The sequence below is a fragment of the Pezoporus occidentalis genome, unplaced genomic scaffold (genome assembly GCF_034315485.1).
Source record: "Pezoporus occidentalis ecotype Australia unplaced genomic scaffold, CSIRO_AGI_Poc_V1 ctg90, whole genome shotgun sequence".
Classification (NCBI taxonomy): Eukaryota; Metazoa; Chordata; class Aves; order Psittaciformes; family Psittacidae; genus Pezoporus; species Pezoporus occidentalis.
In genome coordinates, this window is record NW_026916263.1 from 1,659,388 (window position 1) to 1,673,218 (window position 13,831).

Sequence of the window (13,831 nt, forward strand, 5' to 3'; positions counted from 1 at the left end):
ACTACTTTTGATTACTAACAACAGGTCTCAGTTTCTGCACTACTTTAACAAATTACCTTATAACAATTTGCATTATAGCTGCAATGTCAACATGGAAGAAGATTAGTTAAGCCTCTGTTTTAGAAGAGTATTATTTTGTTGGCTTGGACTGTTTCAAGCAATAATCCTGGAATCATCCACAATCTACCTTGAGAGTCAACCCAAGACATAAATAGAACTTATAAAAGCTGTCTTCTTCTTTATTATACTACATAATTAACTACTGTAGGTGATATTTTGAAGCTAAACCAAGGTTGTCTCAGGTTTGTTAAAGTAAATTTTTTCCTAGCCAAACACTGAATAGTTTCTATTGTGTCTATACCGCCAACAAAATTGGGATGAACTTCACATTTAGGATAGTTGCTAAATTATAAATACAGCAATGTCTTTGGCACTATTCTCTCAAACCAGAAGCTTTTGATTGAGAGAGAGAGCAAGTACTTTCTGATCCCAAATCTGTATGCTCCAAACCCATTCTAGATAATATCATAACTAATGTGAAGACGAAGTGACGTGTACCTTGGGTACTATGTGAAGTTCCTTTATAGGGAGTGGAGTCTTTAACAAAACCACATAACGGTAACTTAACCAGAAATAAATAATGCCTACGAAGTTTTACGACTGTAAATTATCTGAACTCAAGTTTTATGCAGTTGCTCAATATTTATGTTAAAAGCCTGATAAAAGATTAAAATATTAAAAATATTTCAAGAGTTTTAAAACCAAAATACAGCAGTATTTGGGGATATCTTTGCATCTGACTTTAAAGTTTTGGTTTTCAAACTAAACTATGTTTTTAGATTGAGTCACATTTTTTATTTTTATATGGTTTTTGAATTATGGCATTTTATATTTTATAATTAAGTTTTCTTTTGAATGAAAAAAGCCCACCTAAATCAAAAGAATTTCTTTAGTTTTTAAACTGCTATAAATAGTAAAAAGGAAAAATTAAATCTCCAGTTTTAAAACCAGGATGTGTATAACAAAAAAAAAAAAAAAATCCTCGCTTTAATTGTTTATTTAGTTTCACTTGTTTGTTTCACTATTTTATTTATGTACTGTCTCCATCTTGACATTAAATTAAACTAAAGGAGCAAACTACAAACTGTTTCTGCAACTGCTGTCCATGGGACTAAGTGCTCATTCCTTATAAATCAAGCATTCTCAAACCTGTTCTTTAAAATCATTAGAAACTGAAAAGATCAGTAGTGTATCCCATGTCTTTTTAATTCATCCCATGTCTTTTTAATAACATCCCGTATTTACGTGTAAATCAGTAGCTAGTCATTTCCTCCTGGAAATTAACCGCAAGCTAACAGTTGCCTTCTCATCTTCTGAGGGTTGAGGTCCTGGATCTGCCAGCCAGTATCATAACTTGCTAGCACTTCCCTACTCATTTTTCTTTTCTTGGTCTTGTAGTGACTGTGGGTGAATGTGTTATATATTCTACTAGTATTTCAAGCCACATGGGAATATATGTAATAGTAGGGTCTTTTAATTTAAAAGCCCTCAGGTAGAGGCTACTGTATCAGGTAGATACAATCTGGATTATATCTTCTCAAAAAGAGTGATTGACTAAAAGAGAAGCCATCTGCCCAAATAAGCCTACAAGCAGTACCAAAAATAAACAAGGATTTTGAAGGCACCTAGTTGCATTAGTCTTTTGAAACTATAAGTAGGCAAACTAATACTAAAAATAAAAAATAAAAATAAAAAAAATATTTTTAAAAGAGAATTAAAAGGTTATATAAATATTTTTACTCTACAAGTGTGTAATATGTTAAATAAACAAGTGAGCTTGGAACAATGATTCCCAAACCACAGTTTATGGGCAACCTGTTAGGACTGGTTTTGCCAGGGAAAGCATGATAAGTCATTGCCCTTCCCATATTATTTGATGAGTGCAGTCACCCACAGACCTCTGATCCAAAGATTGGGCAAGATGCAGTACAAAAGTATAGTAAACAATAGTTCCTGTCCAAGGAAGTTTACAGTCCAAAAGAGAGAACATGCGGTCATTCATAACAGAGCTTGTGATCCAATAGTGCCAAATCCAAACAATAAAAACTCATAAATTGGCAGGTTGGCTTAAAACCATAAAGAAGGATAAGAAATGGAAAACATAACAGCTCTCCTTTTCTCTTTTTCCACTCGCATTATGCCATTGTTTCTTTTCCAAGCTTTCCTCCATATAAGGAAAATATATACTTTTTTTTTCCTCAGTGTTTTAAGGGAAGTACCTATAGACAGAAGATGTGTGATAAAGCAGAAAGAACACCAGAACTTGTCTAACAGCTCTAATACACAGTATGAAGGAAATTGCCTATGTAACAGTACCTCAATTTCATATTTGTGTAGGCAGCAATGCAGGCCTTTCCAAAATTAAGTCCTATTTCTGCCCTAACCAACTGATCTGTTTTACACACTTTATTCAGACTGTTTTCAGACAGGTAAAAACCACATCAGTCAAACTTTGAGGTTAAGTTTGAAAGGATGGATGCTGCTGTCCATGTAAAAGTTAAAAATATTTTGGCAATGGGTGTCATATACAAAGGTTGAATGCAGGCATTTTAGCCCAACTCATATGTCTGCCTCTTACCAAGGCAGACGTCCACATAAACTGAGTAGACCTCAGTGAAAATCTGTGAAAATTTGGCCTTTATTAGGTTTCCATCAGCTGTGTAATTATTGACTTAGTAATTTATTTAGTTATCCTCTGTCTCATCATCTCTTTAATCAACAGTCTCAATATTTGTATTTATAAAGAGGCAGCTTGAAAGGAAAAAAGCCCTAAGTTCACATGTAATGAACAATTAAGTGAGTCATATAAGCTGTGGTTCTTTGTAAGTGGGTTTGTAAAGGCAGGCATGATTGACTTCTTTTCCTTTATGACAAGCAGTTTCAAATGTTTCTCAAGAATAATTTGGATTATTTAGGTAAAATCCTTTCTCTCGTGAAGTCTGGGGAAATTTTATGCTTCACTTCAGTGAGACAGAGATTTTATTGAGATTTTTGTCTGTGCATTCTTGCTCATTAAGACACCATACTGTCTTGTTTTTGCACACTGCAATCTATATTTTGTTCAAATTCAGAATATAGAAAAAGGCACTGCAAATTATCAAACATCTGCATTTCATGCCTGTCCTGAAAGAGATAGCTGATGCCTCCTGGATCTGGAATGCAGCAGTGACTTTGCTGTGAGAAAGCAAGCAATAAATGCTTTTAACCTCTGGAAGCTGGGACTGCAGCCACACATGGAAGCTCCTGGCTTAAGTTAACATGACCCCTGCTCTTTAACTTTTAACATGATTCCCCAAGTAAGATATTAAGTCCATAAATTATATTTGTTTTCCAAATCTCTTGCAAGCTGATTTTTCCTCTGGTAGCAGTTGGAGCAGTCTCCCAGAAACAAAAGCCAGAGGAGATAAGGATAGGTTAGTTACTGATTTTTTTTCTTTTCTAAACAAATCTAAGTAGTATTATCTATGTGCAAAACACTTCCCTTTTATGTGCATATCTGTTCTAATAACATTGGTAAGTTTAAAATATAAGTATATATCATTTGCCTTTAGTATAGGTAGTCCTGAAACTTTCGTGACACAGTTTTAAATTATCCAGTCTTTAATTTTCAGTAATTGTGCATTTAACAAAAAAACAACAGTTTAGCTATACATTTAAAATAAAAAGAAAAAAAAAACAAAAACAAAACCATGGTTATTTCTAAAGTTTCTTTGTGGAAGCAAGAAATTTCATTATTTTCAAATAATGTATTCAGTTTATACTTGGGAGTTGCTTCTTGTCTTGAAATAGTTTCCATTAAAACTCAATTTCCCCAAAATGATAGTTGATTTCAAGCACCCAAAAAAAAAAAAAAAAAGGGAAATTATTTGTTGTCAGCAAACAGTTTGTTAAAAGCAGATGATTTGTCAAAGACTATCACTCAGGCAGTCAGGAGGAGAGATAGGTAAGTCTTCTACTTGTCCTAGGAAGTCTTTCTCCTGTATATCTTTAGAAAAGGTTATACTTTTCAGTAATATATTTTTTTTATGGCTTGTCAGGTGTGTTTTTTTTCCTTTCTTCTGACTCTAGAACAGTTCATATTAAATAAAAAAAAAAAAAGAAAAATACAGCTTGTTTTGTGCATAAATAGGACTAGAATGGAGCATCGTTTCAGCTAGCATACAAAATGGAGGAAGATACAAGCTCCTAATATGCATTAATTAATTGGTTTACTGGAATAAGAATTAATTTACAATTGTAAGAGGCCAGCTAAGTCCTGAAAACGTGTTTTTGAGAGAGGCTTATCTCAGGTGGGTGAGGACCAGATAGGATTTGTGCATGCTGCACGTATTAACAGATCAAGCCTATGTCAGTTATTGCAAGATTTTTTGGAAAGCTGTTGCACAAGCTAAATTTCAGATGAGCATGGGTTTTGGTGTTGACCTCTCCTACTAGATAAACCTTAGTGTAGAGCATGGACTAAACTTTGCAGACATGAACAGTGAGTGGGGAGCACCACACAAGGTTGAGGACATCACCCTGTGCCTGATCCTCATGGTACTAGCTACCATGAATGGGACAGGGGAAGGGTAGGGGTTTTGCCATGGTAAACAGCCCTTTTAAATGACTGTGATCTCTGACATTTGTTTGAACCTTAAGAACTTGTAACATACAGGAATATAATTCAAATGCTTGCCATGCAGTGCCCATGTGTTTGAACTACAGACATGTCGTATTTATAAAGCACAAAACTGAGAACCACTGTGTAATTTTCTTAAGTGATTCTTCACAACAATTGCAATTTAGGGAGGATTAAGGATGGTCATCCTTGAACAAGGAAGACCACTCCCCCTTCTCTCAGTGTAAGATTTGCAACAGACCCTATGAGATGTAGCCCTATTCCAAAGGTTGCAAGGAGGGAGTCAAGAGATGTGCTGAAATACCTACCTGCAGCTTGGGAAACCTAACTGCAATAAGAAATGTTTTGAAAGGTTGCTCACAGTTCCTTATGTGGGTAGCCACAGGCAAATCCCGTAGGCAGTCAGATGCCACATTTACATTTATTTTACTAAGGTGTGAACTCCTGCGCTGAAGTGGAAGTATACTTGGTGCAAGAACTACTTCAGAAATATTTAAATACAGATCTTATAATAGCCACAAAACATAACCACAGTATTGGTGAGTGCCATGTACTTAGTTATGCACTTGACTCAGCAGTAAAGTATTTGCGTGAAGTTTAATGGCCTGTGATAAACAGGTCAGGTTTCTGTTCTCATAGTCTTTCATTCTGTATCTACATAAACTCATCTATTTCTCCATTTGACTGAAAAAGCATCTCAGATTTCTACCCTCCTAGACTCACAGCATGTCCTTAGATTTACAAAAGTGTGTTTTGCAGTGTGCTCTGCATTAAGTGGCCAAAGAGCCACTTTCTTTCAGCTTCTGCTTGAGAAGCATCATCTCTGTCCTAAAAGACAGATAATACAGTTTTAGATTAGATCTTAGGCAGAAGTTCTTCCCTGTGAGGGTGGTGAGGCCCTCGCACAGGTTGCCCAGAGAAGCTGTGGCTGCCCCATTCCTGGCAGTGTTCAAGGCCAGGCTGGATGGGGTATTGATCAACCTGGTGTAGTAGAAGATGTCCCTGCCCATGGCAGGAGGTTGGAACTGGATGGGCTTTAAGGTCCCTTCCAACCCAAACCAGTCTGATTCTGTGATTCTATGCTTCTATGAAATCTGACCCCAGTTACTGCAGTATGGGATACACATACCTTTTAGCAGCAGCAGTAGTAGTGTACACCTGCAAATGGCCCACATAAAGTAGATTGTAGGGATGTGTCAGATTTTATAGGGCACTAGCCCAAGGGTTAGAAATAATTTTGACAACTGTATTGCCATTAGAGACCTTTACATAGCTTTAGACTTGAAGAGCAAGGAATTCCCACTGACAGTTTTACAACCTGCATGGCAGGAATGAATGAGTTACAGGGGGACCTGGACATCAGCTTAGTCTTATACTGTTATAGGAATCTTTACCTTTTTATTAATAGTATTTCTGTATGGTTTCTAAAAATGTAAAAATAGTTGTTGAGGTACTTTTCATTCTCCTCCCATTCTTAAAAAAAAAAAAAAAAAATTGGTACAAAACTGGGAATTTAGCTAAATTTCTATTCCTGCATTGATTCTTTTATATATACATGTATTTTGAAGTGGAGGTAAATTGTAGTATAGTTGGCTCTCATGTTTATATAAATTCAGTTTAAATTTAACATTCTTTTTGATAGGCTTAGCAATCAGTCATAATGACATATATATGGCATGTGCATTTAATATAACCCCGTAAGAAGCAGGAATCCTGCATGAAATAGTATGCACTTGTTCTTCTTGGAAAAATTATTATAATTTCCACAAGCAAGAGCATATACTTGCTGGAAACTTGAAATGACCATTAATATTTTTTGAGACTCCCTTGAGAATCTGAAAGCACTTTTCCTACGAAAATTAAAGGGAGGTAGGCATATCAGGTTCCTAAAGATTTTGTAAATTCTCTAAGCATAGGGTCAGTGAGAAGCATTAGAGTAAATAAAAGAGAGATAAAAGAAAGGGAATGTAGATTGTATGTCTTGTTCTTCATTTTTCTAGGATTACCATAGGGTTTTATTCTTTCAGTTTATTTATTTTTTTTTTTATCTTTCAAATCATGAATCAAAAAGAAACAAGTAGGGGCATGACAGGTTCAAAATTTCAAGAAAAGAAAAATATAAAGATTTTCAAAATTTTCTAGACTTAAAGAATCATGACAGTATTGTTCAAGAATGTTGAGAGACATGGAAATAAATTATTCTTCCCTCACTTGTGTTACCTTAACACGTGAGAAGTTTCCTGGTTTAAATGCTCCGCATAGAATTATTGCCCTAACTCAAAATGTCAATAATTCTAACCATTGTAACAGCAACAACCAAAACTACCTGTAAGGTACAGGTGTTACTAACAGAGGATAAAAAAGGAGAAGTAAACTTTGCTCTCTGTCCTGTCCTGAATAAACTTGTGCCCTACTCATATCTTTACATTCTTAAAACATGAAGGTGACCATTTAAGAGAGTAGTACACAAATTTATAATGTTTGTTAAAATCATGGTTTTCCATGAGTAAATGATTTTTTTTTTTTTTTAATAATTCTTCTTGACTAACTGCTTGTGCACAAAAATAACTGGATGTTTTCATAAAGTGGCATTGCAGGGATTAATCATTCAGTCTGTACTTGGACATAATTCTTTCTAAAGTCAATGGCACTTGTGCCTAAATGCAGAATTTGGGAACATGCCCAAGAAGAGCATTCTATGCTCAGAAAGCATTTGTCTTTATATTTTGCCATTAGTCCAAATACAAAGTCTGGCACTGCATTTCATGACACGTGCTGCTCCGTTAGTTCTGTCTAGAAACAAGCTCTTTTCTGTGTAAAATATTTTTACTCTTTCAAGGCAGTATAACAAACAACAAGAGGAAAAATAATTTTCTTTGAAAACTTCTTGAATTGAAAATCCTGTAAATTTGCAAATTCTGACATATGCCCTTTAAAACTTGTGTATCTACTGTTTTTATTTTCATTATGCATTGCAAGTTATATCCGTAATGTTTAGAAATGTTCTATTCCAGCAAAAATATGGCTTTTAACCAAATAAAAATGTAAAGCCAACTTGCTCTAAAATCCATCTGTTTTTCATTTTCTTATAATCTATAATCAGGAAATCCATTCATACACGACATATAATTTTTGCACTTTCAAGTGGATAGTGAAATGCAGTGTTCTGCATACAGTCACATCTAAATTGATAATTGTCCAGGCAGAGTGTAATTTTAAAGTATAGGATGAAGGAAAGTTTAATTTGTATATTAGAAGTCTTATACTTTTTTTTTGCCTCTGAATGTAAATGAGGCCATTCTCTTCAGTGGATTTGTCTGAAGGTGGGACAGCTGCCTTGGAGCAGGCCACAGCTTTCTGAGTAAAGAGGATACAGTTTAAAGAGCTGGTTTAAATGCAGACTCTTCTTAACTGTAAACCGCATGCATGCATTCATCATTGATTTTCAGATGATGGGTTTCTGTATCATTGGTTTAAGGTCCACAGTCCTACATTCCTGAGTCCATATTATACCGAAAGGGTAACAATTTGGTGTCTGGAAAGAGGAATGGTTATTATATGGCTCCAAAATGCTAGCTGGCATAATGTGCCATGAACAGCAGAAATCTACTGGTAAAGAGAAGATTGCAGTAGTTCTTAAAAATAATTTGGTGTTCTAAAAATATAAATGTAAGAAACGTTATCATAGTCCAAAATATTGTACATCAGTAGGTAAGTAATATAAACATCAGGCAAAAGTTTCTGAAGAGTAAAGTTATATATGGATGCATTTTTTTCTCATAATACTTTAAAGTGAATTATGTTAAGTAAATTTTATGTAGAAAGTGGGAGGTTTTTCTTGTAGGGGTTTCTATTCTCTGCAAATCACAGCCATAGAAACATACAGATTACAGTGCATGCTGTTAAGCTAAACATCTTAGGTTGTATATTGTAGAGCTAAAATAAAATACATTGCTTCTTCAGAAAGCTTCATTTTCCCTTTCTGAGCAAATGCTTGTCATACAACAGATTTCACAAGACAGTTTTACTTCCTGTTGGTTAAACAGATCCTGTATGAAACCAGCACCAGAGAAACTCTACTTCGCCTCAGTTTCTTCTGTCGATCACTTCCACACGTCATTAGTTTTTCGGGATTTCATTTGTAACAGATCACCTTTAAAAAGGCACTGAATTTTCTAGGAGAAAATATTGTTGTATATTTGAAATGACCCTTATAATTTTGCCACCTCTGGTAACACATAGCATCAGTTAGAGCACAATATGTAGCAAATCCATGTTGAGAGCAAATGTTCATTTAAAAACCCAGCCTACTGACACAAAATGGAAAATCCTTGACAGCGTTCAGCTATTTTAGCTTGATATGTGTAAAATACCCTTTTTTTCATTAACTCATTTTATCTCACTATTATTGAGGAATTAACAAGACTGACTATGAAAAATATTTTAATACAAAATCTCTGAAATATTGAGTGCTTCCAAATTTTCATGTTAATTCCTATTTACAAAGGCTGAGGACAACATGATACTAAAAAGCATGAGAATAAACAAGCCAGGTCAGACCTGTGGCTGAAGGTGCCTCACAAATATAGAAGTCAGGCACTTCATGATACTTTTCCTTTGTCCCAAGTCTAGTGTTCACAGTTCAGGGTCTTTCAGACCTTGAAGTGTTATTTTTGTATTTAAGTGCCTTTGACAGTTATTTTTCATGGGCTTTGCTGATGTGATAAATACAATTAGCTGATGTGTTTGGAGATTAGTAACATGATTTAATGTTAGTCATGCTTGAGCGCACTTAGTTATCCTAACGAATCCATGGCAGATTCACTCTTGTGTACTGTCATTTTTGTGTCCACATCATAGACTTTATGAAATTTAGTTTCATGATCCATTTATGTCCTCTAGAGTTGTAAACCCAATTTCATGTATGAAAACCAGTGAGATACTGAGTTTTTCACTGACTTTGGGACTACAGAGGGAATTTGAAGGTCCAGGGCTTCCGGCTCACAGGACTCAGCCACACTCACTAGCGCTTCTTCCCACATTGTTTCTATGTGTCTCAGCTTGCGAGCTTTGGACGGAAGACGAGCACAGAACAGAAAGCCTCCCCTAGCATTTGCTTTCTTGGTATTTATCTTTGAAAGTTCCCTCTTTCTGTACTAGTTTTCATGCTATTCCCTCTCTATGACCAAGGAGTTTGTGATTCTCTTTTGAGCCTGTGCAGACAGAAGTCCAAGGCTACACTAGGAAGTCATCTCTTTCCTCACTCTTTGCATGGCTAGGAGGTGAAATTAGGCACATAAAATATGAAGGTCTCATTTTCAGTAGAATGGTAGGTCAGTAACCTTACAGATACACAGTTGTCAGTATTGCACGGTGAGAGGAGAGAACCCTCTTCTGAAAAAGGCAAATGAAGCATTTGCCTGTCAGAATTGTTCCTGGGGCATGCAGAAAGCAGCAGGGAGATGAGGATGAAAGATAGGGTGGTATTTTCCAAATAAGGTTATGCTCTTGCTACCATTGACTTTAGTGTTGACAGAATCAGGTCCAAAAAGCCAGAAACACTCTTGAGCCAGAAACACTCAAGAATCTTCCTAGTCCTCTCCCTGCCTCTTCTGGTAATTACAGCCTTGCTACACAAATCCTTTGTTTAAAAACAAAACAAAATCATGACCTGGAAAGGGCTGAGTCAGGAAAGGCAGAATCCTCTGTAGCTGTCGAGAAAGCATTCTTTAAAGCTATAAGAATGTCTGATTATCCTGATTGTCTTGTAAGAGAAACAGGTCTTGGCTACTTTGAGTGCAGTGTATTGTGCTATATACCATAGTGCAGCAAACAAGAGTCACATAATGAAGTTATTTTCAGCACATTGCTGAGATGTCAGCTGCCCTGAGTGAAAATATTTTAACATCAGTTGTTCTAGTGATCACAGAATCCCAGACTAGTTTTTGTTGGAAAGGGCCTTAAAGCTTGTCCAGTTCCAACCCCCTGACACAGGCAGGGACACCTTCTACTAGACCAGGTTGATCCAAGCCCCATCCAGTCTGGCCTTAAACATTGCCAGGGATGGGGCAGCCAGGTTCTCTGGGCAACCTGTGCCAGGGCCTCACCACCCTCACAGGGAAGAACTTCTGCCTAAGATCTCATCTCAGTCTCCCCTCTGTCAGGTTAAAGCCATCCCCCCTTGTCTTATCACTACCTGCCCTATACATGGAATAGGATAGGAAAATATGGCATGTGTTGTATTTTCCTATAAAGGCACATTGCATGACAGAGGTATTTACCTTGATTTATTATTTTTTTTTTTTTATTATTTGCCATATTTAGTGTTCAGTCTTAAGAAATATCTTGGAGTTTATAAACCTTCTCTCTTTTTTCATCTTCTCTTTTTTTCTTTTATTTTACCTAAACAGGGAATGGATATGGCAACCCCCGCAACTCACCAGGTCTGCTGGTCTCACCTGGCAACTTGAACAAGAATATGCAAGCAAAATCTCCGCCTCCAATGAATTTGGGAATGAATAATCGTAAACCAGATCTCCGTGTGCTTATTCCACCTGGCAGCAAGAATACAATGCCATCAGTGGTAATGCATTTTCAAAGCCTTTTTTTCTCTCCTTCCCATAAGAGATACTCAGGAATTTCAAGCCTGCTCAAGAAACTACAATCAGAATAACATTCCACATTCTTTGTTTTTTGGTCTTTCTCTCTAATCTTAAGGCTCAACATTGAGATGAGGATGTAGGCAGAGCCTGTTTGATTGCTTTTATGAAGTCGTATTTACTTCCTCCCTTTTTCCTACTGAGTTGCAAAATAGGAGCTGTGTCCTGTACAGTCTAAACTTGTGCACCCTCTTTCCTAGTAGCTGGAAAAGCTTATCCTGGGTTTGTTATAACGGCTGGATTTAACCCTGCGTATTGCTAACCTCCTGTGTTTTTCTTAAATGTTTAACCACACAGACTCTCATCAGATGGCAGTTTAACTACACATAAATTAACCTGAACTCTATCACTCTGATCTTCATTTTGTAATGATAAGACGTAGTAAATAGATGGAATAGGATAAAAAGGAGCATGAAACTGCTGCATCTCCTGCCAGCATTAACGAAATTTAGGCAGGCGAGAAGATTGAATCATAAAGGCATCATGCATGTCTTGTAGTTCCCTTCCCAAAGTCAGTTAGTGGTTGCAAGCAAATCTTTCGTGAATGATTTAACATTAAAAGTGAGTTTAATTTGAAAAGGATCTTGATGGTAAATTTAAGTGACACGATAAGCATGTTTTTACATTATGTAACAGATACTATTAAAACAACTTCCAAGCTGGCTGCTTCAGCTTGACATGTCATAAATTAACTTTGAACATCAAACTAATCCCCTCCCCTTAAATGTGGTGCTGCCCTCTGAGAGGAGAGGTAACAAATGGTCTCCTACAGGAAAATGTTCAAAGTCAACCAAAGCAGTGACAAGCTGTCTACATCAAATGATTTATTCCAAGGTCCTTGAAACTGATATTTTCCAAGGGTCAGGTCAATGGTGAGGTCTTCTGAAACCAGGTACAGCAACACAGTCTTAGAGAAAGTCTTGTGCTGCAAACTGGGTGGATTGTCCTTGCAGTTGAGACAAACACCCCATCAGAAGGAAAACAAAGAGATCTGTGAGGTGTTATTTTTCAAGACTATACTCAGAAAGTGTTTAATTTGCTGCCCTATCATCAGATGAAGCTATTCCATAAGCTAGAAATCTGCATCCTGGTAAATATTTATATTCACTAATTTTTAATGCTCCTTTCCTATGCACTCAGTCTGAGGATGTTGATCTGCTCCTGGTAAGTGGTAGCGATGTTCATCTTAATAACAAGGAAAAGAAAATCCGTTCTTTTGTATGATTGATACTTGTGTAGGTGAAGTGTTGGGAAACTTTACCGTAACTACTTTGAACAAGGCCATCATAGTTTCTGATATGCAGCAGTATGGAAGACCAGGTGCAGTTGTTGCACATACTCAAGCTAAATATATGCTAGGATAAAGCTTGCTTGTTGCTCGTGTCTTGAGAGCATGTAAACTTGTGCTGCTGAAGATGGTGCAGCCTCATGACATATTTTTTGGTGTCTCTCTGGTCATTTTATCTTGCCAGTCCCAAGATTAGAGTTCTCTAGCACAATTTTTACAGTGCAACATCTAGTGCCCTGGTGCAAAAGATAAGTGTGTAAGTGCTGAGTTGTCTTAACACACTTGAAGTTTGTTTTATTGCACAAAAATGAAGTAGTCAAGAGCACCATCTGCTGGAAAGACATCCGTGTTCAGCAATCCCGGGGTGCTGTCACTTTCAAATCATATAATCCTGGCTGGGGCTGGGGTAAGGGTTTTTTCTATCACTTCTCTATTTTTTATTATTTTTCCCCTCCATTTGAGTGAAAAGGAAAACAATTGGAATAGAGTTTACGTATTCCATTAGTTTTTCACACAATCCGTTCTCCTACCAACAATAAAAGCAATCTTACTTGTTACTAGTTCAGTTACCTAGGAGATACTGATGTAATGGGTTACTATGGTGACAACTGGTCTCTTGAAGGCTTGTAAATGATATGTTTGGCATAGTTCATAAAAGACACATGTTAAATGGTTAATTTCTAGAAATTCCTATCAGACTATGTATCACAAAACATACCCAGACAGTTTATATACTGACTTAAAACTAGTCAATAATATGTTTATTTTACTTACTTTAAAAGAATCAGAGGATAAATAACTCCCAGTCTGCTCAGTCATTGGCTACTCCAGTGGTTTCCGTAGCAACTCCTACTCTACCAGGGCAAGGGATGGGAGGATACCCATCAGCCATCTCAACAACATATGGTACTGGTAAGTATGGGAGCAAGATGTAAAGACTGGGGGAGGGAGCAACGTGATGACAAATGTCTGTCTCAGAACTAACAAACTACCTAACATTTTGGGGAGAAACTGAAAAAATTGCAGTTGATATGCTTCCGTACAGCATTCACTTACCCTCTGTCTGTCACTAACTTGAGACACAGCTATTTTAAAATTAGCTGTTTTGTTTGAATGTAAAACTTCTTTGATAGCTTTATTTCTTTGGCTTTAATAAAAAATGTAACTTAAAAGACATTTCTTAATGCCATGGGTAATTTCACGTAC

The 13,831-nt window shown here is 36.5% G+C and overlaps 1 protein-coding gene across 13 annotated transcripts in view; it reads left to right on the top strand.

Moving 5' to 3' along the window:
- The window catches only part of MEF2C (myocyte enhancer factor 2C), a 124,246-nt gene that overhangs the window by 98,331 nt on the left and 12,084 nt on the right, over positions 1–13,831 (top strand). For 8 of the 13 annotated variants that reach the window (XM_062605206.1, XM_062605194.1, XM_062605202.1 and 5 more), the window contains 3 exons: positions 11,089–11,261; positions 12,478–12,501; positions 13,408–13,537. In XM_062605206.1, coding sequence (XP_062461190.1) covers positions 11,089–11,261; positions 12,478–12,501; positions 13,408–13,537 — 327 coding nt within the window. The remainder of the gene's footprint in view (positions 1–11,088; positions 11,262–12,477; positions 12,502–13,407; positions 13,538–13,831) is intronic. The other 5 variants (XM_062605200.1, XM_062605203.1, XM_062605205.1 and 2 more) reach the window with 1 other exon arrangement.